At 42.5% G+C, this 20,934-nt stretch overlaps 2 protein-coding genes across 20 annotated transcripts in view; both read left to right on the top strand.

Moving 5' to 3' along the window:
• The window catches only part of LOC146963083 (pleckstrin homology domain-containing family A member 5-like), a 263,786-nt gene extending 260,847 nt beyond the window's left edge, over positions 1-2,939 (top strand). For 16 of the 19 annotated variants that reach the window (XM_085769247.1, XM_085769261.1, XM_085769263.1 and 13 more), the window contains 2 exons: positions 850-1,019; positions 2,642-2,939. In XM_085769247.1, the coding sequence (XP_085625373.1) occupies positions 850-1,019; positions 2,642-2,709 (238 nt within the window). In that variant the 3' untranslated portion in view covers positions 2,710-2,939. Of the gene's footprint in view, positions 1-849; positions 1,020-2,636 lie in introns of all 19 variants that reach the window. The other 3 variants (XM_085769264.1, XM_085769250.1, XM_085769246.1) reach the window with 1 other exon arrangement.
• A 3,987-nt stretch (positions 2,940-6,926) lies between these two features.
• Positions 6,927-20,510, top strand: aebp2 (AE binding protein 2). Its single transcript, XM_085769266.1, has 8 exons — positions 6,927-7,562; positions 13,735-13,966; positions 15,064-15,171; positions 15,260-15,446; positions 15,578-15,702; positions 17,241-17,308; positions 18,412-18,525; positions 20,016-20,510. Exons 1-8 carry the CDS (start codon positions 7,036-7,038, stop codon positions 20,026-20,028), a joined length of 1,374 nt encoding a protein of 457 aa, XP_085625392.1. The 5' UTR covers positions 6,927-7,035; the 3' UTR covers positions 20,029-20,510.
• Positions 20,511-20,934: the final 424 nt, after the last annotated feature.

Below are 20,934 nucleotides of genomic sequence, written 5' to 3'. Positions count from 1 at the left end.
TTTTATCTAAGGAAACATAACCTAAAAATACACTTCAGTCAACCAGGACATGAAGTTCTGCTCTGTCCCTAGCAGTACAAGACAGCAGCTATTCTTCCTGGGGTCAAAACATCTTACAAACATTTCTGTTTCAGAATTTAACACAGAACATTCAACACATATCATCATCATACATACAGTGGACAACAGTAACAGAAAACATAAAAAGCTCACATCTCATGTACAAACTGTTCTTAAAGTACAAAGAAACAGAAATCATGCATTATTTGTGACATGCAACCGTCTCTGATGGTCAGAGAGTCACTCCCTCTTGTAAAAACAAATACATCTTTAGTCCCTGTTTAAAAGAGGCTGCACTACCTTCTCGCATCAAAAATCTCGGCAGAGAATTCCATGCAACCATCGCTCTATAATAAACAGTTTTTTGTTTTTGTGACATTTTTTACAAGACGAGAACAATGCAATTTGACACTTAACCATGCCAGCTGATTGTTCATTTTGTTTACCCTTGTTCTATAAGGGCACTGAAGAACGATTCGAGCAGCCTTATTCTGAGCTACCTGCAGCCTTTGTATGTTACCCTCTGACGTGTTGGACCAAATCATTGCTGATTGATGATGTTAATGATGAGATGAAAAACGGACGCCTGCTGCTACTGAAAATAAGTTTGCAGACTGAAAACTATGATAGAAAGAGACCGGGCATGTCTGTATTTGCATTTTGGTGTGATAAATCACTAAAAGTATTTCACATTCAGTGAAATAAGGGGTAGAGAGATCCCACATATGCATAATATGATGTAGCAGTTTTGTTTTTTAGCATCAGTGTGACATGTTGTGCTGATTGTAGCTTCCAGACTCCTGAGCCTGAGACACCCAGCCCAGAGCCCAAGGAGGAGGAGGGAGAGCTGACGCAGCAGACCAGCAGGGAGGGGAAGCTGGAGAAGAGCCTGGACTCTTACAACCAGTTTACAGCAGACGACAAGAAACACAACAACAACAACAACAACATGTTGGCTTGTGAGTCAAGACGCCCTCCATAACTGGCGTCTGGTTTTTTTTAAAATATTTACAAGAAGATAATATTTGTGGTTTTAAGAACCAAAAACCATCTCAGTGTAGTCTTACATTTCCTCTCTCAGGCTTCACTCTGGAGCTCTAGTGACAACAGGTCAGTGTCAGCCAATCAGAAGAGAAGAGGCTCTGAGTCTCTGCTCTGATTGGCTGTTTGTTTTCTGAGTAATATCATAAATATGTAGCAGATTGCTGGTAAACCAAAGAAGACAAATCCTGCAAGGTTAGATGGTGGGCTCAAGTGGGCGGGGCTCAGTGACTGCATTGTTGTGACATCACAAAGTCACAGAAGTCCTGATAGCTGGTTTTAAGGCTCAGTTTCTCTTCCGAATACAGGCTGTGTGCATTTCTCTGTGGATTGAGGCTTTGAGACTTTCATGATATACATAGAAACACACGGACATCTACCTTTACACTGTGTGGAGCTTTAATATAAACATCTACCTTCATACAATATGGGACCTATTAAGCCCTTGATCCTCCTTGAAATTTAAGTAATTACATTAGAAGTTTATATTCTGTCATCATTACACATGCTGATATTGATATTCTGATATTTTTAGTCTGTAGGCCAAAAGATGAATAAATTCATAAAAGCAGATTTGTATTCTCGACAATATGACAAGGCAGTTTAGAGCAGAGCCTGAAAGAAACAGCGTGTAAACCATCATGTCAGGATCTTCTGGGGCACAGATGAAACGTTGATATCAATCTCACGTCTGTTTGTTAACCGCAAAGCCGGCGTCTGCATTTGAACGTAGCATATCAGTGGTGTTGTTTCACTGTGCATGTATGTAATACTGTGTGTGCACCTTCTCTTGCACTGATTTATGTCACGGGTGTGTTTGAAGTTTACTTGTGACAAATCAGACTGTTGAGTAGAACTTAGTGGAGCTTGCCTGTCTTCACTCCTCATCTTCATCTTGGCTGTGTTAAGGCCCAGACACACAAGGGAACATCTACATTTAACTGCCATACTTACACACGTACATCTTGATAATGGCTGCCACTGAGGAGAATAAAAAGAGAACAGATGATGATATTTCTGAGTGAGGAGCCTCAATAGAAGAACTGTCTAATGAAACATGTGGCTTTCAAGCTGAATCGACACCACCCTCTAGTGGATAAATAATGAAACTGCAAGTTTTTTTTTTTGGAGAGCTAGAAAGTGGGAAAGTGTGTATTTGTTTAGTTTTTTTTAGAAGAGAAGATTGATACCATGGTGATTTCTGTCAAATATAGTAAAATATATTGGCCTGGTATAGAAGTTCAGTCAGTTCAGACTGCTGATCTTCTCATTCAGCAAATATTTAAGAAATTTTACCACCGTTATTCTACCCATGGGAGCCAGCAGTATGTTCCTACCATGTAGTTTCACAGACTAAAATAAATGTGTACTGTGCCTTTAATGACGTGTCTGTAAACCTTCAAAGCTGCTGGTCCACCTGTCAGTCTGTTTGTCTCCACTCAGGTTGCTTGATCTTCCTTTTCTTAGTGTAATTTGATCTGGTGAATCTCCTCTCCTCTGATTGGCCCTCTCTCCTCCCCCCTCCCCCCCTGCAGCGCAGACATTCACCTTGGTGAGCAGCGACACGTGAGCGACGTCGGCCTCGGCGTCCACACTGGCATCCCGTAGAGCCCAAATGTAGCCAGCCTGCACAGAGCATGCTCCACGGCTTCCTGCGTTTACAACAGAACTACTTTGATACTACTGTTACATCCCACACGGAGACGGAGAGCGAGCGGGCGACGGGCCGCGCTAACGGACTGAACAACAACAACAACATCCAGACAGAGAGAACAGCAGACGTACTGTATCTTTAGCACCTATTAGATCTGTCCATACTGATGTTTCCTGAAGCTAAACATTAATTAAATCCATGTTGTCACATTTATCCCACAACATTTGTGCATGAACATGAGATTGTGAAATGGTTTAGTTATAAAAGAGTTACTGAAACATTGCAACTACAACTCTTTCTGTTCCACGTGACTGGCCAGCTATGCACTACCCATCATGCTCCTTTACTGAAAGGAAGTGCTAGAAATGATGAGCTCAAGTGTCAATTTGTTTCTTAAACTAAAGAGTGTTCATTGTATAATGCTACATCTGTTTCAGCCAGCTAAGGATTTACTGGTTCTACTGGTTCACACCTGAAACCAGGTGTGCCCAGATCAGTCACAAATAATCAATAATGAGTTGACCACTGTAGCTGTTGACTTTGCTGCACTGATGTTTTTATTTTTATAGACAGTATCTGTTGATGATCAGAAGATGTTTGCATGATGTAGTTGACCCACAGGTTACAGCTGGTGTTAGAGTCAAGCTGACTCTTGGAGTGAGGACACCAGTAATGGTGAGGCGGCCGTGTGACAAGGACACATCCTAGACACAATTGTCTTTGGAGTGTGTCCACTTCAGGGAGGTCATTAGGTAATAATACACACAAGGGGACAGTTAATCCCTGCAACACTTTGACTGAGATGGTGACATTTGGTCAGGAATAAGACATTTTCTCCATATATATGGACTGTCTGCAGCCCTCTACAGGCAGATGGGTTAATATTGATCACTATGTTCAGATAGTTCAGGTGCACACCACTGTTTTGACATTCATTCAGTCAGGATGAATAACATGCAGATTCCTTTTTATCTTTGGCTCAGCTGGTCATTGCCTTATGTTACCACCAAGTCTTACTGGACGTCACTTTTCTTTTTTTTTTTCTTTTTTTTTACCTGTCATTGTTTTTAAAGAGATCTATAATTATTTTAATTAAAGAGAGCTACAAGTATAAAGAACCAAACCATTTCACAATCTCGACCGTATGTGCGATTTGTTTTGGGGATAATATAGCTCCATAGAAACATGTTGCCAAATACATACACACATGTCAATAATCAAAACTTTTGATACCTTACTAAGTATTAAAGTCAGCTTAACATAATAATGATTAAAATTAGAGTATTCTTCTGGTCTGGAGGAGGGGATGTTAGCTGTTACTGAGCTGCTGGAGGGGAGTGTACAGCTGTATATAGGAGCACGCAGACGGGCTAAGCACCAAAACTCAACACACATGCAGTGCTTTACTTTAACCCCAAAGTGACCGCTGATGGTCTTGGATTTTAAACCTGCTCTGATTTTAATTCTTTGTGTTGATTTGAGACCAGAGGCTCCTTTTATCACTCTATTTTCTGCACCTGCAACATAACAGATTGATTGATACATATATAAATAAATAAATAAATAAATATATATATATATATATATATAAATAAATAAAGTATATGAACAAACTTAAAGCAGGTTTTTACTTCAACAAGGTGCCACTTCATGCTGCTGTTTTCCTCTTATTATTTTTGGACAGAACTAAGTATCTTGCAGAAGTTGTGATAATTATCTGTTGGATGACACACACAGTATGTGAATGTTTTGGATTTCCACTCTGCTTTTTTTGTTAAGCTGTCTCTTTTTGTTCTTCTCTCTTTGGTTTACATTAGTTAGATGAAATACAGTAAAGAGGCTGAGGACATGACACAGATGAGACATTCTGGGTTTGAATCTGTCCCAGGTGGTGAAGAATCGGAGAATAGCACATGTACGAAGCAATAAGTCGGACAATGGAGCTCCAGGATATAAAAGAAATTTAAAAAGAGATGTATAAACTGTAAAAAAATAAAAAAATAAATAAAAATTAAAAAAAGTTAAAAACTAAAACAAGATAGCATAATTTATGTACACACTGAAAAGAAGAGTGAATATTATAACTATAAGAGGTTATTATTAATATTATTAGGGTCAATATGCAAAAGGTTCATACCCATCTGTTTTATATCATGTGAAATAAATGTTGATGTTCTTAAAACATGCTCGTACTGTTTCTTTTCTTTTTGTCCAAATTAGCATCACTTTGCTCGAGTGCTTTTCTCTTATTGACCATTTATTTGACATGTGACTTTGGAATATGAAAACAGAATAAAGTTGAGAAGATTATACAGCTGAGGACAAGTCACCCAAGAGGGATTTTTCTATTTTCTGTTTGACAGTAGGAGTATGTATGTAAGTATGTATGTAAGGAGAGGTGAAAGTATCTGTCCAAATCCTAGAAAAAAGCCATAAAGTGTCATCTTTAATGTCATTTAACAGTTGTGTATTACGTATATAATTCTTTTTGACTGTTTGAGCTTTTGGTGACTCCTTGGATTCATCATGGGATCTCTCGGAGTTCCCAGGGTGGGAACCAACCAGCTTTAAACGTGTGCTGAATGAGCATACTGGCACTTATCAAACATGTGGACCCACAGGACCATGGTTTACATAAGTATTTACAGGCTCCATTTAGTTTAAAAATATGTATGTATGTACACCTGCAGCCTGCTCCATCCACTGACACACTGACCTACAAACATGACTTTGAGAAAAAACTAAATGATCATGATAATAAGTGAACAATTAATTTATTTCCTGTCAATCAACAAACAATTTAAATGTGCCATTAACTAACTGCCATTAGTCACTATGGACAATGTTGATAAAACACAATAAAGCCTATTGGAAAAAAAAAAAGCCATGTGATGTGGTTGAAAGGCTGGTAAGTGGGTTGTGTCTTTTTATACACTGCAAAACAATCCCTTATGCTGCACCAGTGCATGTGCGCGTGCGGGTGCATGCACAGAAAATTAACATTTGACCCTTATTTGTTATGTATATTTCAATCATCTGTACGATGGTGGATATTTTGGGGCCTAAGACCTCAGATGTGGTTATCGGAGGGATCTTTTCTCCGTGCAGTGCAGCAGCAGCAGGCCTTCATCTCAATGCAACAAGTTGTCCCCTCAGGTCAGGTCGGTCCACAGTGTCCAGACTGAGTGGACAGACTTGGTTTTCGGTCGTGGAGGATGAACTGGGCTGAAAACTGCAGCGGCTCCTTCAGGAACATGCACCTCGCTGAGATAAGAACGTGCCTTTTCAGCACTTTTTCACTTGGATCATTTTTCTGTTTGTCGGAACACGTGGAGCTGAGAGGCCACAATGTCAGAGATCCTCTAGATTTACGAAGATGACTCACTCCGTTTTACAGCAAAAAGCTCAGCCTACTCCTCCTAGTGGTGCAATGTTACACTCACTTTTTTTTTATTAGCCTGCCTGCAAACCAGACCAATCAGTAAGCTCGTGCTGGACCAATCAAAACCATTGATCGAAAATGGGCGGGTTTGATACTGATGACTGATAGAGGAGCGTGGCTGAAGCGTTGTTACTAACCAAGATGGCTGCTGCTGTTGTAAAGATCTGTAGCCTCAGCTTGGAGACAGTAAACAAACTGAATGGTACTTGTTTAATTAATTGTTCTGTAATTCTTTTTTCTTTTCTTTTTTTAATTGCACGTATTACATGTGCTGATAATGTGTCTCTGACATTTTACTGGCAAACACATTATTTAAACACAATTGTTGAATATATAATTTACACACAGCTCCCAATCTGATATATTTCACCCCTCTAATTAATTGTAAGTTCATTCAGTCTCTGATAGTTGAAAGAAAACCTTGACAACCTGACTATAATTTAAAGTTTTGCCTCTCTGAATCAGGATTTATTGTAACATTAGCAAAATTGGTAGGCTATGGATTTAAAAGATTCTTACATTTGTTTTTATTGTAGATATCATCACGTGTTACGTTGTAAACTATGTGAAATAGTCCAAGCAGAATGAATAATTTTGTAGTTTCTGTTGTTCATGTTCTCTCAAGTCCATAATATCAAAGTTATTGCAGCACTCGTGTTACGGGTACGGAGTGACACATCACGCTCTGTGAAGCATCTCTGACCATGCGGGGCCCCGACGTCACGCGAACCCCCCGCTGTGTAGTAGCTTGAAGCAGAGTGAGTGGAGGAGAGAGGGCAGCGAGAGGGCAACTTTTCCACGGGAACATCACCGAAATATCCTCCCGAGCCGATCCAAAATGGCTCAGATAACGACCGAAGGGGCCGAACAAGACTCTCAGCCGACGGCGGAACAAAACGGCACCGGCGAAACGGCAGAAACCGGCACAGAGGAACAGGCCGTGCCGGACCCCAAACAGGAACCGGGCGACAACAACGAGAAGAGAGCAGGAATGGACGTGAACAGTGGCCGCGACGGGGACGACCCGGCTCCCGTCTCTGAAGCCGACAAAGAAACCGCTTCTCCGGCCGAAAAGGGAGACGACGACGACGACGACGAGGAGGAGGAGGGGGAACCCGCGGGGAAACTCTCTGAACCGGGGAAAAGTCCCGTTGAGGGGAGTTTGGCGAGTAGCATTGATTCCGCACAAGAGGGCTCCCGGGTGCTGAAGGAAGAACAAAGAGAGGGGGAGAGCGTGTCCTCCTCTCTGCCCAGCGACCGCACAAAGACCGCGGAGAGAGCCGAGCACGGCACCAAGAGACGGGCCAGCGTGGAGCTCACCTCGTCGGATGGAGAGCCGCTCAGCCGGATGGATTCAGAGGACAGGTCTGTAGAGAGAGAGGCCTACACTGGGTCCACTGGTGGAGAGGAGGAGGACAGTTTGTTTACAGGCAGCACAGCTCATGTAGCTCAGCTGGGCTTTTATTGTTTTATTTTATTACACTTATCATGGTTGTTTAGTTAGTTTTTACTGCTTCAACAGTGAAGTCAGGGCCCATCAGCCTGATGGAAGTTGGTCTGTTAAAATACACCTCGTTTTTACAGTGAAGGTGATGCTGATGTGTGTTACACAGGACAGTGGTTTCCTTCAAACCAAGTGATGCTGGGCTGTGAAAAGTGTAGGATTATAGATGGAAAATGTTAAAATTGTTTAACAAATTTAGAAAAATTATAATCTCGTAATGATGCTTTCTTTTCCTCTTCATCCCCTCACACTGCTCCAAGTCAGGCATCACCTTCATGTTAACCTCACCAGAGCCCTCAGCAAGTTCAATGTGTTTCTGTTTATGTGAATTAGAGTAAAAAACACCAGCAATCAGTACTTTGCTAGAAAGCAGATGTTTGCCATGTGAGTTTGCTTTTAATACAAACATAACACTTCCTGCAGCTGTTTCCTAGAAAAAGTCCTCCAGCGCTCTGTACTGATCATGGATATTTCAGCAGGAAGCAGCTGCAGAAAGTTTTTCAAGAAACCCTCAGTGGGTCAACATATCGCTAGTATTATAGATCCTGTATTTCACACTTCTCTAGTGTTTTGTTTGATAAGGACATTATAGGACAGTATATTTGAGGTTTTAAATGTCCTCTCTGCAGTAACAGCAGGCCAGAGGACAGGCTTTTGGTTGAGATAAGAAAGAAGAAGTGACACTAGTGTGAAAACTGACGTTATGTCTGGGTGTGAAAATAAGTTTATTGATAAATGATGTGGTATCAGATTGGCACAGACACCACAGGCATTTCTGATCTAGAGAGCTCCACAACCAGAAGAGTCAGTGCAGGTTGTGGCTCTAACAATTAGTCACCTAACCTACAGAAAATAAATCAACAACTTTTTAGATAATCCAGTAATTATCTTTTAGTTTAAGAGGGGGAAAAAAACGTACAGGATTCACTCTGTGGTCACACGAGACGGTAAAGTGAAGATCTGACGGTCGGACAAAAACACGACACCTGCTGACACCTTTGTGTCCGTGGAGCGCGATCACTCAGCAGCGTTCAAGACAGGTTGTGGCTTCAAGACTTCCTCTCACCAGCTTGGTTGGTTGGTTTCCTGTCTCGTCCTCACACACACACACACACACACACACACACGTGAATGGGATGAAATCATTTAAATCGCACTTCTCAAATTCTCCTCGTACGGCCCTGAGCCCACAACATTCAAAGTGCTTTAAATGTTTCCCTACAAATTGGTACAGAACAGTGTATTAATAGGGAACAAAATGAACAAAAATGTTTCACAGCAAAAGCATTTTACAGTTTTTAATGCATCACATGCAGAGCTGATGGTGTAGCACCAACAACTCACAAACAAAGCAGAAAACTGAGTTTAGTTTGGTTTTTGTCAGTTTATTAGTTGTGCAAATTCAAACGAGGTCATCATCACCCTGATCTGATCCTTCAAAATAAAGTGCAGAAATGAGGAGGTGTGAACGGGGCCGTGGTTGAGTGTAGTTCTCTCTCTGTGCTGCCTCACCCCACCCTTCTCGTCGTTTCTGAACTTTTCTCGCCTCATTAGAAAGTGAACTTCCCCCTCGAGGCTTGGGTGACATTCACGCTGCGAATCAGTCAACACCGGCGTGACGCCACGCCGCCAGTTCAATCCTGAACTTGTGCCAGAGCTCATCTCTCCATCAGTCACTCTTGTGAAACCTTCCACGGCAGCCAGCAGCACACCTACTTACACCGCTCGCTGGAAATCCGCCTCTTGTCCCTGTGGCTTTTTTTTCTTCTTCCTATTCCATGTTGATTTATTGTTTTTGCAAGTCTAAATCAAACACTGACAAGCTACTGGATGAAACTTAAGTTACCAGCCTGGTTTTTCTTAATTTCTCTGGAACAAGGGGAGGACGAGCGAAGCCTGAAATCAAACGGCTTTGATATGAGCTGTGTTGAGTCACAGGCTACCACCCACTGTGAGCTTGTATGAAAAACAGAGGCAGGTTTCTTTGTGACTAAGACCAGCACAGAGACCTAAAACTGGGCTCAATTCGTTCTGCTCCACCTCTGACATTCCCTTAATTTTAGACACCACTAATTATAGCCGCTATTGATTGATCTGCTGATAACAGCTTGGTCTCTGAGAACAAAGTGAAAAATTGTCAGTTTCTCACAACCTAAGGTGTCATTATTATCTGTATTGTTTTGTCCTACCAAAACACTTGACCTTTTTGATCACCTTTACCAGTGTCGACACAATATTAAGCTTGTTTAAGACCAACAACAAGTGAGTAGGTGTGTGTTGAGGAAACCCGGTGTCATTTTTGTCTCCCAGTCCCATCAGGTCTTTCCGGTCCACTCAGTTCATGGTTCTCCCTCTTTTTCCTCGACTGCAGCTACGTCCTTATGTCGGCCCGTCATCCCCACACACACACACACAGTCAACCCCTCACAGATGGTCCAGACTGCAGGAGCTTGTCTGGTCGTCAGTCAGACTAAAAGGGCACATGTCACTCTGCTGCCTGCTACCCACGGCTGCCTGGAATTAATTCACATCGCAATTCAGAATGACTTGTATCTCCGCGTCGTCTGCTCGAGCTCAGTCACACAGGCCGACAAATGTCATCTGTCGGTGCCATCCCTCAGCCCAGACTGTTCTCATCTCCAGCAACTAAATGCTCCAGAGCCTCCTCTCTTCTGACTGGCTGACACCAACTTCAGAGAGATCCAGAGAGAGGAGATGTAAAACTACACTGAGAAGCTTTTAGGGCCTGTAACCAAAAAGCTACAAATAGGGATGTCACGATTACTTGTTTTCACAATTAACCACGGTATTAAACGCCACTATTCATTAATCGTAAAAATTCCTAAATACTGTCACTTTCCAAAAAGGGTTATGTCAGAACCATAGGCCGATCAATGCAACTCGCATGAACGAAAACAAAGTTACACAACAACCGGTTCACATACCGTAGTAGTTCCGACCATAAACGGCGATTTGGCTGCGTTATTCTCATGACTCGCCACGAAGGAAACGCTGGTCGGCTCGACCAGCATTTCCACCACCACTAATAATAACAAAATAACGATAGAGACAGAACGATATATTTATCGAAAATGGGCCCATTAACAAGTGTGGGTAGCGAAGATTCATCCACATTAACGTGAGACTTTTTTTAACCAAATAGAAACTCCTTGTTGTCCCTTTAAATTATGTTGATGTCAATTTATGCCATGTTGCATCGCCATTTTTCACTTTGAGTGGCAGCGTGACCGTAGGTAACCATAGAAACTCAGCGGAGCTGTCGGCTCGGGGAGAAAGTTTTCCAGGTAGCGCCTGTTAAAACTGTCACCACTGTGTAGTGTGAGGAAGGACGGAGGCACTGGTGTTGCATTCAGGTGCAGTCAGGCAGACGGCCGTCGGCAAACCAACCGATGTCATTTTACTCGATGAGAGAAAGATGGTAAAACGTGGGTCAGATAAACAATACGACGTCACCATGACAACATATTGTCACTTGTTTACATAGACGCTTGTTTATCCTGTTACATGCAGCGTCTGTTGTCTGTCTGACGTCTGCCCGATTTCATGTGAATGCAACATCAAGAATACATTCCGATATGCAACCGCACCGCTAGATGGGGGGAATTCCTACATTATACCTTTAAACATTTGGTATAGATGACAATTAATGACTTGAATATTTCACACATTTGGTAATATAATAATAGATAATTCAAATATTTTGTATATAATTAGTGATGTAATTACATTTTGACTATATTTGATTTTACACATTTATAGGGTTTGAAATGAATTCATGCATAATAATCATTCGTGGTACTGTGATTATTTCTCTGACAATAATCGTACCAATAAAATCTATAATGGTGACATCCCTACCTACAAATTATCTCATGGATATGTGAACTTGAAATTAAACAGTGTGTACAGGAGCCCCAGTGGTTCATTTGGTAAGGCCTTAGTCCTAACTGCGTCCATGCAGAGGCCGTTTAGTTTGTGAATGTTAAAGTCCATTCTTGAAGTTGTTGACAACATCTTTAAACCCATAGATGAGGTGGCAGTTGATTAAAAAAAAATATATATATTTAACCTCTGAGAGTTGCAAATGGTTTCACTTTATTTTATGATCTTATTTAAAAAAAATGCACACTAGCAGTTGTCAGTGTTGAGCTGTATTGGCAGGTTTCCTCTGGTTTTTATGCGTTTCCTCCCTGTGTGCAAGTGTTAGATCCCAAACCTCAATCCACAGATGGCCACTAACTTCTCTGAAACACTAGCTTGTTATTGAACGCACCTCAACACGTTCTGTTTCGCCTCAGCCCTTTGATCAGCACTATGTTATTTTCGGCGGCGTACAGTGAAGTGTTAACTTTGGCTGGCGGAGCAGAGGGAGTCAGACTCCGGAGCAACATGAGACGGCCTCGGTCGGCCCTGTTTGGCTGCCACTGGACTTTGGCTAATCCTGCTGTTGTGGCAGCTGGAAGACCACACAGTCACTGTTGTTTCCACATAGTGGCAGCTGGACACTGGCGGAGACAGAGCGTGCGTGTGTGTGTGTAATGTACAGTAAACGTGCATGTGTGTGTGTGTTTCAGAGGTGTCAAGTCCGCTCGTAGGCAGTGTAAGCTTGGCTCCCACAGAGAACCAGTATGGACAATGATCAGAGCAGATGGTCATGTGACACACACACACACACACACACACCTGCTGCAGCTCTATCATACATGGATCCTTAAATGTGTCTTGTCCATCAGTGCTACCAGTGTTCAGATGAAGCTTGCAGACAGATGTTGAGCAGTGTTTTCACCTCAGTCTCCTCAGAGAGTGTGAAAGTCGGCCTGGATCCTGTTCAGCTCTAATGACACTGGATGTGATTAGTAGCTATGAGACCGTTTACACTCTCCTGTGGAAACAGCTCAGCTTCCACTGGTCTACTACTTTTATTGTGGAACTAAGAGCTGTGGGTTGTAAAGCTGGTGTTGAGGTGTCTGACGTGTCAGTGCAGTGCAGAGGTGGATGTAGGAACGGTCAGTTACCACCTGCAGTGTTACAGCAGCTCCTTGGCACCTGTTTGCTTTGACTGTTTTCTTTTATTCTTGATAAGAATATGTTTTATTTATTCAGTCACTTGTTAAATTATTTATATCTTCATTTTCTTTTTTAAAGCGATAGTTCAACATTTTGGCAAATTGGCCCATTGCCATAATCCCTATAGTTTTAGGAGTAGGTTTGTTACCTTTAATTGTCCGTGCAAGATATTTTTTAGAACGGCGGAGCAAAGCCGTGAGCTGCTCCAAGCTACGCTACGGAGGCTCATGGGATTTCTTGATTTCCCTCATCAAACTCATCAAATACACAATCCAACAACTCCACAACGCTCTGGTGGAAGTTGTGACCTGCACATTCACCACGCTATGAGATAATAACAGAACGTTACAAGACGGAGTTGTTTTCTAGGCAAATGCAGAGACTGTTTGATGGAAAAACTGCCCCAGATGGGAACGCACATCAGCTGAATTTACCTCTAAAACAACTCTGTCTCATAACGTTCTGTTATTATCTCATAGCGTGGTGAATGTGCAGGTCACAACTTGTCCACCAGAGCGTTTTGGAGTTGTTGGATTGTGTATTTGATGAGTTTGATGAGGGAAACCAAGAAATCCCATTAGCCTCCGTAGCGTAACTCTGCTCCGCCGTTCTAAAAATAGCTTGCACTGACAATTAAAGGTAACAAACCTACTGCTATGACTATAGGGATTATGGCAATGGGCCAATTTGTTGAACTATCCCTTTAAAGCATATTTTTTTTGCCTTTATTTGATACTACCATTGAGAGAGACAGTAAATGGCGAATGACATGCAGTAAAGGGCCGCCCAATGCGGGATTTGAACCGTGGCTGACTGCAGCCTCTGCATATTGAGCGGCTGCTCAACCCACTGCACCACACGGTGCTCCTTTTCTCCATGTTCTAACATTGTCTAATATCTGATGTCTTCTTTTCTCTTTGTGCTGTGTGTGTGTGTGTCCTCCAGTATCGGCAGCACCCTGATGGACATGGAGAGCACGGCGTCCAGCGGCCGCTCCACGCCGGCCATGCTCAACGGCCACAGCGGGGGCGCAGTGTCTGGCGGCGGCTCGGCGCCGGCGGGGGGGAAGTCTCTGAGCTACACGTGCTGCTGGGACCACTGCCAGCTGCAGTTCCCCAGCAGCCCAGACCTGGCCGAGCACATCAGAGCCACACATGTGGACGGACAGCGAGGAGGGGTCGGTGTCTCAGAATATCAGCTCTGTTTTCCAGTCATTCCTCATCTGTGACGCCGGCGTGTCTTGTGGGGTTAGGGTGGGGTTAACGTGGACTTAGGGAACACTTGGTGGAGGCAGATGGCCGCTCCACCCTCAGCCCTTTTTTGTGCTTTCCGTCTCTTAAAAGGAAGCTTTTCCTCGCCACTGTCACAGAGGGCTGCTCTTAGTGGGTAGTTGGGTCTGTAAATATTAATATCCCTAAGAGAAGGTCCAGACCTCCTCTAATTGAAAAGTGCCTTGAGAAAACTTCTGCTGTGAATCGCTGCTTTACAGATAAAATGGATATAAATATATTAGATGTGCAGAGTGATCTAACTGTAGCAGCATGAGTGCAGCAGATAACTCCTCATTTCAGTTATAACATTAATATTCCCATCAAACAACAATATCTAACATCTAATCCTTGAAGAGAACTGCTGCTGTGTGTTCAGGCCACAATATTTTATGTCGTTTTTTTTTTTTATCACTTTGAATCCCGGTCTTTTTTTATCATTCAGTTTGATATTGTTGCTGTTGTGTCTGTTTTGTGTTTCCCAGCTCCCCCCTCTCCACTCATAAAAACACGTGGGCTGGTCTGACAGGTGTTCTTTGCTGTTAGTGTTTAAAGGACTTGAGTAGAGAACAGCTCCTCCTGTGAAAGTACCTAGACTTCTGATCTATTCCCACATGTGTTTCCCAGTTTTTGTTGTGAAACAGGTAGGAGGAGATCTCCAGACCACAGGCCACTGGTCTTTATAACTTTGAACAAATTAAACATGGTGGAGTGGTGGAGGTTATTTTAGGTTTTGGTTAAGATCCAGGAATTTTAAAAATCTCTCTCCTTGGCCAAGACGTGTCCCTGCTTCACCTCTGATAGTTAGGTCTCGGTGTAAAGAGTGAGAATATCAGGGTGAGCCAATCAGAGGCAGGACAAGGCTCCCCTCATACACCTCAAGTGTTTTTTATTTTATTTTTATGACTGATGTACCACACATCCTTCTGTGCACTGACTGTGTGTGTGTGTGTGTGTGTGTGTGTGTGTGTGTGTGTGTGTGTGTGTGTGTGTGTGTGCCACACAGGTGTTTGTGTGTCTATGGAAGGGCTGCAAAGTGTACAACACACCATCAACCAGTCAGAGCTGGCTGCAGAGACACATGCTGACCCACAGTGGAGACAAACCATTCAAGGTAACAACACACACACACCTGTTACACCGTCCACCTCTGATCGCCTAACCTCTGATAACTGACACCGTCAATCATTTGTGTTCCCCAGTGTGTGGTGGGGGGCTGCAACGCCACGTTTGCGTCTCAGGGGGGGCTGGCCCGCCACGTCCCCACTCACTTCAGCTCTCAGAGTTCATCCAAAGTGTCCAATCAGGGCAAAGTGAAGGAGGAGTCCCCGTCCAAGGCTGGACTCAACAAGAGGAGGAAACTCAAGAACAAGCACAGACGCTCACTCCGTATGAATGACACACACACACACACACACACACACACACACACACACACACACACACACACACACACACACAGTATAACATAATTTGGCACTGAAACTTTATTTCTCCTTTTTTTTTTTTTTTACCTGCAGCCCGACCTCATGACTTCTTCGATGCTCAGACCATGGACGCCATCCGTCATCGAGCCATCTGCCTCAACCTGGCAACACACATCGAGAGCCTGGGCAATGGACACAGTGTGGTCTTCCACAGCACGGTGGGCACACATATACACACACACACAAATTCTCTAAAATACATCATAAAGTTACCACATCGTCCATCAAGCCTGACTTTGTACAGTTACAATGTTTACGGTAGTTGTTAGAGTTTAAACAGTCTTGACTCATCCATTCACTGCCAGTCAGGGTTCCTACGCAAGTATGGAAAGTATGGAAAAGTATGGAATTTGATTTTATACATTTTTAGGTCTGGAAACTATGTATGGAAATATATTTTTCTTTTTTTTCTCTCTCTTTTTATTAAGGTTCAAGCAGACCACATATTATCCTTTACATATCATTTCCACAGAACCATGCATTTTTCCTGTAGCATGAGCTACTCAACAATTATGAATAAATATAACAAAGCGAGTAACACAGCTTACAAACATACATACATAAACACATAAACACACCACCAGAGTCATCCATGTTATGTCACTCAGTGAGGGATATTGAAGCTCAGTCCAGAGGGTCAATTTTTCCAAAGGGACTATACTCATTACCTCCTTGTACCAGAGCTTAAGAATAGATTTTCTTGCCATATACAAGAGTATTCCGATATTGTTCCTTGCGCTCGAAACCTTGACTGCCAGAACACACTGAAGAGGTGATAGGTCCAAGTTATGTCCAATCAAAGCGTCCAGTTCATTCTTTACCTCATTCCAAAACATTTGTATCTTCGAGCATTTCCAAAACATATTATACGTATGTGCATAGGTACCAATTTCTCTGTCACATTTATTACAGTTAGAGGAACTGAAACCAAGCCTGCCTCTCATCAGAGGTGTATAGTGAAGTCTGTGTAATATTTTTAATTGTCTCTCTCTGCCATTATTACAGCTCAGAATGGTTAATGTGTTTCTTAGGATTGATGTAAACTCAAACTATTCCACAGACCACATATGAAGGCAGTGGCAAATTGATTTGGAATGTCAGACAGAAGAGGATACTTGGACAACAAAGGCTTCATACATACAGGAAATAAATCTTTTTGGTAGAGGTTGAATAAGTAGGTTTTCCAAGAAGGATGAGCTAGAGGTTTGCATATTCTTAATCAGATTTGTAGGAATTGAAAGAAATGGGATTGTTGGAATGAATATTTACTCTTCAAACTCTCAAATGACTCCATTGTTCCTCCTGTAAATAATTTGGCAAGCTGGTCTAGCCCTTTTGGAAATATATTTATCTTAATACTTATCTGGGTTTGGTTTTATCTGAAGTTATTTGGGTTAATTATTTTGTATGCTCTAATGTACCTAGCTACAATCTCCTGGAAGTGATTTGGTTACATAATGGCATTCACATTCAGAATAATGAAAACAAATGATTAATTACATGCTTTTTTATATTATGCACATTGCACATCTATTTACTCAAATTATTTGAATTATTTTACCGAGAAGTCTGGAAAAAGTATGGGATTTGGACATTTCAAATGTGTGTTGTAACAGCTGTCTGGTTGATCAGGACCTCAATCACCACATTTGTGTGTTTTTCAGAGCTGACCTAAATTTGGTGTGTGTTTTTTCAGGTAATAGCCAGGAGGAGAGAGGATTCTGGGAAAGTCAAGGTCCTGTTGCACTGGACACCCGAGGACATGTAAGACCTGCTCTTCTCTTTCAGCAGTGTTAACTAAATGCATTCGCACTCAAAGTTAACATGAAACATCCGCTTCTTAGAAACACAAATAAGTATCACAAGCAACACAATTTTTACACCCCTGAAAGCCGTCAGTGTTTGGTTGTGGAGTCGATCCTCACCAATTGATGATGTTGTACAGCTGCTGCCAACACAACAGCAACACAAGACGTTAGCGTCTCTTGAGTCTGCAGCAGTGTGTAACTGAGGCTCAACTGTCACGGAGCAGCTTCTGATGCTGCAGCAGAGCAAACAGTGACTGACCCACTTAGAGCCCCACAACAGTTTCAGTATTGAAAGCATATTTGAGATGGTGCGTGATAAACCTCTGGAGCTGCAAGTCTCTCTGCAAGTGGAGTTGCAGTTAAAGGTCCCATGTTGTATATAGGTAGACATTTATATTAAAGCGCCAAAGGTAGATGTCCATGTGCAGTGTGATTATAAAGCAGATCTGTTACACTGCAAAAGTCTCAAAGCTTCAGTCCACAGAGAAATGCACAGTCTGTAATCAGAAACTGAGCCTTATGGTGCGTTCCAGGCAACCCGTAACTCGTATTTTTCCGACCTGTTCCTATGGTTACCAGTTAGAACGTACAGTCAAACTCGTAACTTCCCACCTGTGAACTCGTACTAGATCGATCTACTCCCAGTTCCCAGTTCGTAACTCGTAACTTGCCTGGAACGCTACAAACTCGTAACTGGTGACTTGAAGTCGTGACTTACGGGTTAAAAAGCCTGCCTGGAACGCACCATTAAAGCCAGCTGTCAGGACCTTGTGATGTCACAACAACGCAGTCACCAAGCCCCGCCCACCTGACCTCACCACCCAGCCTTGCAGGATGTGGTTTCTCTGAGTGGTTTATCTGAAATGAATCTGCTTTATTTTGATTTGATCACCCCGAAAAATCTGAGAGGACTTGCAGTGATGAGCATTTACCTGCAATTGGAGATTGGATCAGTTGTTTAAGATCCCTAGGGATTCACTGTAATCTGTTAAACCTGCAGCTTCCCACTGTTTGTGGTAAGTTGTAGTTGTGTACCTGAAACCTCTCTGTGTGTGACAGACTGCCAGACGTGTGGGTGAATGAGAGCGACAGACCGCAGCAGAAGACCAAGGTGGTCCATCTGTCAAAGCTGCCCACAGACACAGCTGTACTCCTCGACCCCAACATCTACAGGTGTGTATGTTATGTGGCTGTATGTAACATCTACAGGTGTGTATGTTATGTGGCTGTATGTAACATCTACAGGTGTGTATGTTATGTGCCTGTATGTAACATCTACAGGTGTGTGTTATGTGGCTCTATGGCTGTGTTTACACTGCACGGTTCAAGTGGCCCAATTCCGATTTTTTCCTCTCAAGTGGCTCAGATCGGATCTGTAACATGAATATGTAAACGGGACAAATGCGCATTGAATCGGATATTGTCAGATCAGATTCAGGCCGCCGTTATATGTGGAAATAAATCAGATACAAATTGGATATCTGCCAATGCGTCTGCAGTCTAAACAGACAGATCGGATCTTTCCTGGCAATGCGTGTCATACGTCATCAATGATAATATTCATTCACGTGCTTACGCGTCTCGCTGAACCTCTGTAGCCCGTGATTGACATGTGGGGCTGACCGGGACTACCGTGGCCAGCTGTAATCACTGTCACAGGCGTTACAGTGTCATTTTTGTGGTGTCTGCGCGTCTGTTTTTCCCCCCTCACTAGTTCTTGTTTTCATATAGACCTACAGTAACATTCATTTCTATGCGGATCGATACGAGGGCAAGCGAGGGAGTGTGGAAAAAAGAGAGCGCGAGAGATAAACACCAGATTTCATGTTTTCCTACCAGCAAAAACTGAACTGAGCCGATAAGAAATCAAGAGAGGAAAAACAAACATTGTATACAAATGTGTGAGGCTGTCCCGTCCTCACTGCGTGAGCGACGGAGGATCGAACGGTGGCACAACTGTCACCGTCACTGTCAGCTGCTCATCTCACAGCAGCTCCGCTCCACGCAGCCACTTCACTAACTTTATTTTCTAACGTTCACTTTGTAAGTGACGTGTTGGATATAAACTCTGAACACCAGACTCACCTACGTTTAAAAATATTATTATATTATTAATGTGACAATCTCCTGAAATCACTAGTTTATTTCCAGCGTGTTGTTTCATGCAGGCACAGCAGGTGTAAATGCAGATTATCAGATATGGGTCACTTCTGATAGAACATGCAAATAGACAGTCAAAAAAATCGGATATAGGCAACAAATCGGAATTGGGCATCAAGGCCTGCAGTGTAAAGACAGCCTATGTAACATCTACAGGTGTGTATGTTATGTGGCTGTATGTAACATCTACAGGTGTGTATGTTATGTGCCTGTGTGTAACATCTACAGGTGTGTATGTTATGTGCCTGTGTGTAACATCTACAGGTGTGTATGTTATGTGTCTGTATGTAACATCTACAGGTGTGTATGTTATGTGTCTGTATGTAACATCTACAGGTGTGTATGTTATATGGCTGTATGTAACATCTACAGGTGTGTATGTTATGTGCCTGTTTGAGTGTGTGTGCGTGTGTGTGAGAGAGAGAAGAGAGCTCGTCTTCAGCACCGTAAAGCCTGACAGATTGGGACACTGATGAATTATCTCACCCTACTTTCTCCAACAGGATGTTCTTCTAACACCTCCGGAGAGGCTCCACTGTCACTTCCTGCTAATCAGACCCTGAGACGGAGGACGCCTCCTCCTCGTCTCTATGTCTCCATCTTCCACCTTCTCTTCTCCCCCCTCCTCCCTCTTCCAGAGGATGCTGGGAGTGTAGTGACTTGTTTGTCGTGGCTGTCTAAGGCCTCCAAGTGTTTTCTCATTAGGTGCTGAGTTTACTGAGGACGCGATAGAGCAACTTGTTGCTTGTTGTAGATTGAGAACTAACTGACAGAGCTGTAACAGTAGACAGTTAGACATGTGTAGAGAGAAGCTGTCTTTGTAAATATTTGAGATTTGTAATATATTTTTATACTTTGAATTTTTTTACTGTACTGTAGATAGATGTCTTTTTTTCCACCAAACATTTTAAATAGATGTTTTAAAAACTGATAATACTGGTCATATGCATATAGCTGGCATTGCTCTGGTTTGATGTCATTAAACCTTTACAACCTCTCCCTGGTCTCAGTTCTTCAGCCACCAACCATGACAGGTGTCTGCACGGGACATGAGTGGGCTACACCAGCTGTTTCTGGGTCTGAATAGTCTTAGTTCAGTTTACAAGAGGTAAAATGAAAAGTAAATACAAAATGACTCCCATGTTACTGCTCACTAACAGAACAGCAGGGGGAGACAGTTTGAACAAGTGATCTGACGGGAAAATAGAAACATTAATCCTTCCGCAAATGTTTTTTTTATTGAGCTCAATAATGTCTGTTATTACTAAAACCTCCAGCTCTATGGTTTATACAGGCTTATCAATACAGTCATCACATATCTTATATTGTTACTGCCCTGTATTTATGGAAAGATACAAACAGAAGATTGTACATATGGAGAGTAGTAATTTGATGAATGTATAATTTGATTCTGGTGACAAG

This window comes from Trachurus japonicus, chromosome 23 (genome assembly GCF_045865225.1).
Source record: "Trachurus japonicus isolate A0001 chromosome 23, Traja_1.0".
Taxonomy (NCBI): domain Eukaryota; kingdom Metazoa; phylum Chordata; class Actinopteri; order Carangiformes; family Carangidae; genus Trachurus; species Trachurus japonicus.
Note: the sequence above shows the minus strand (reverse complement) of the source record. Positions and strands in the feature narration are given on the sequence as shown.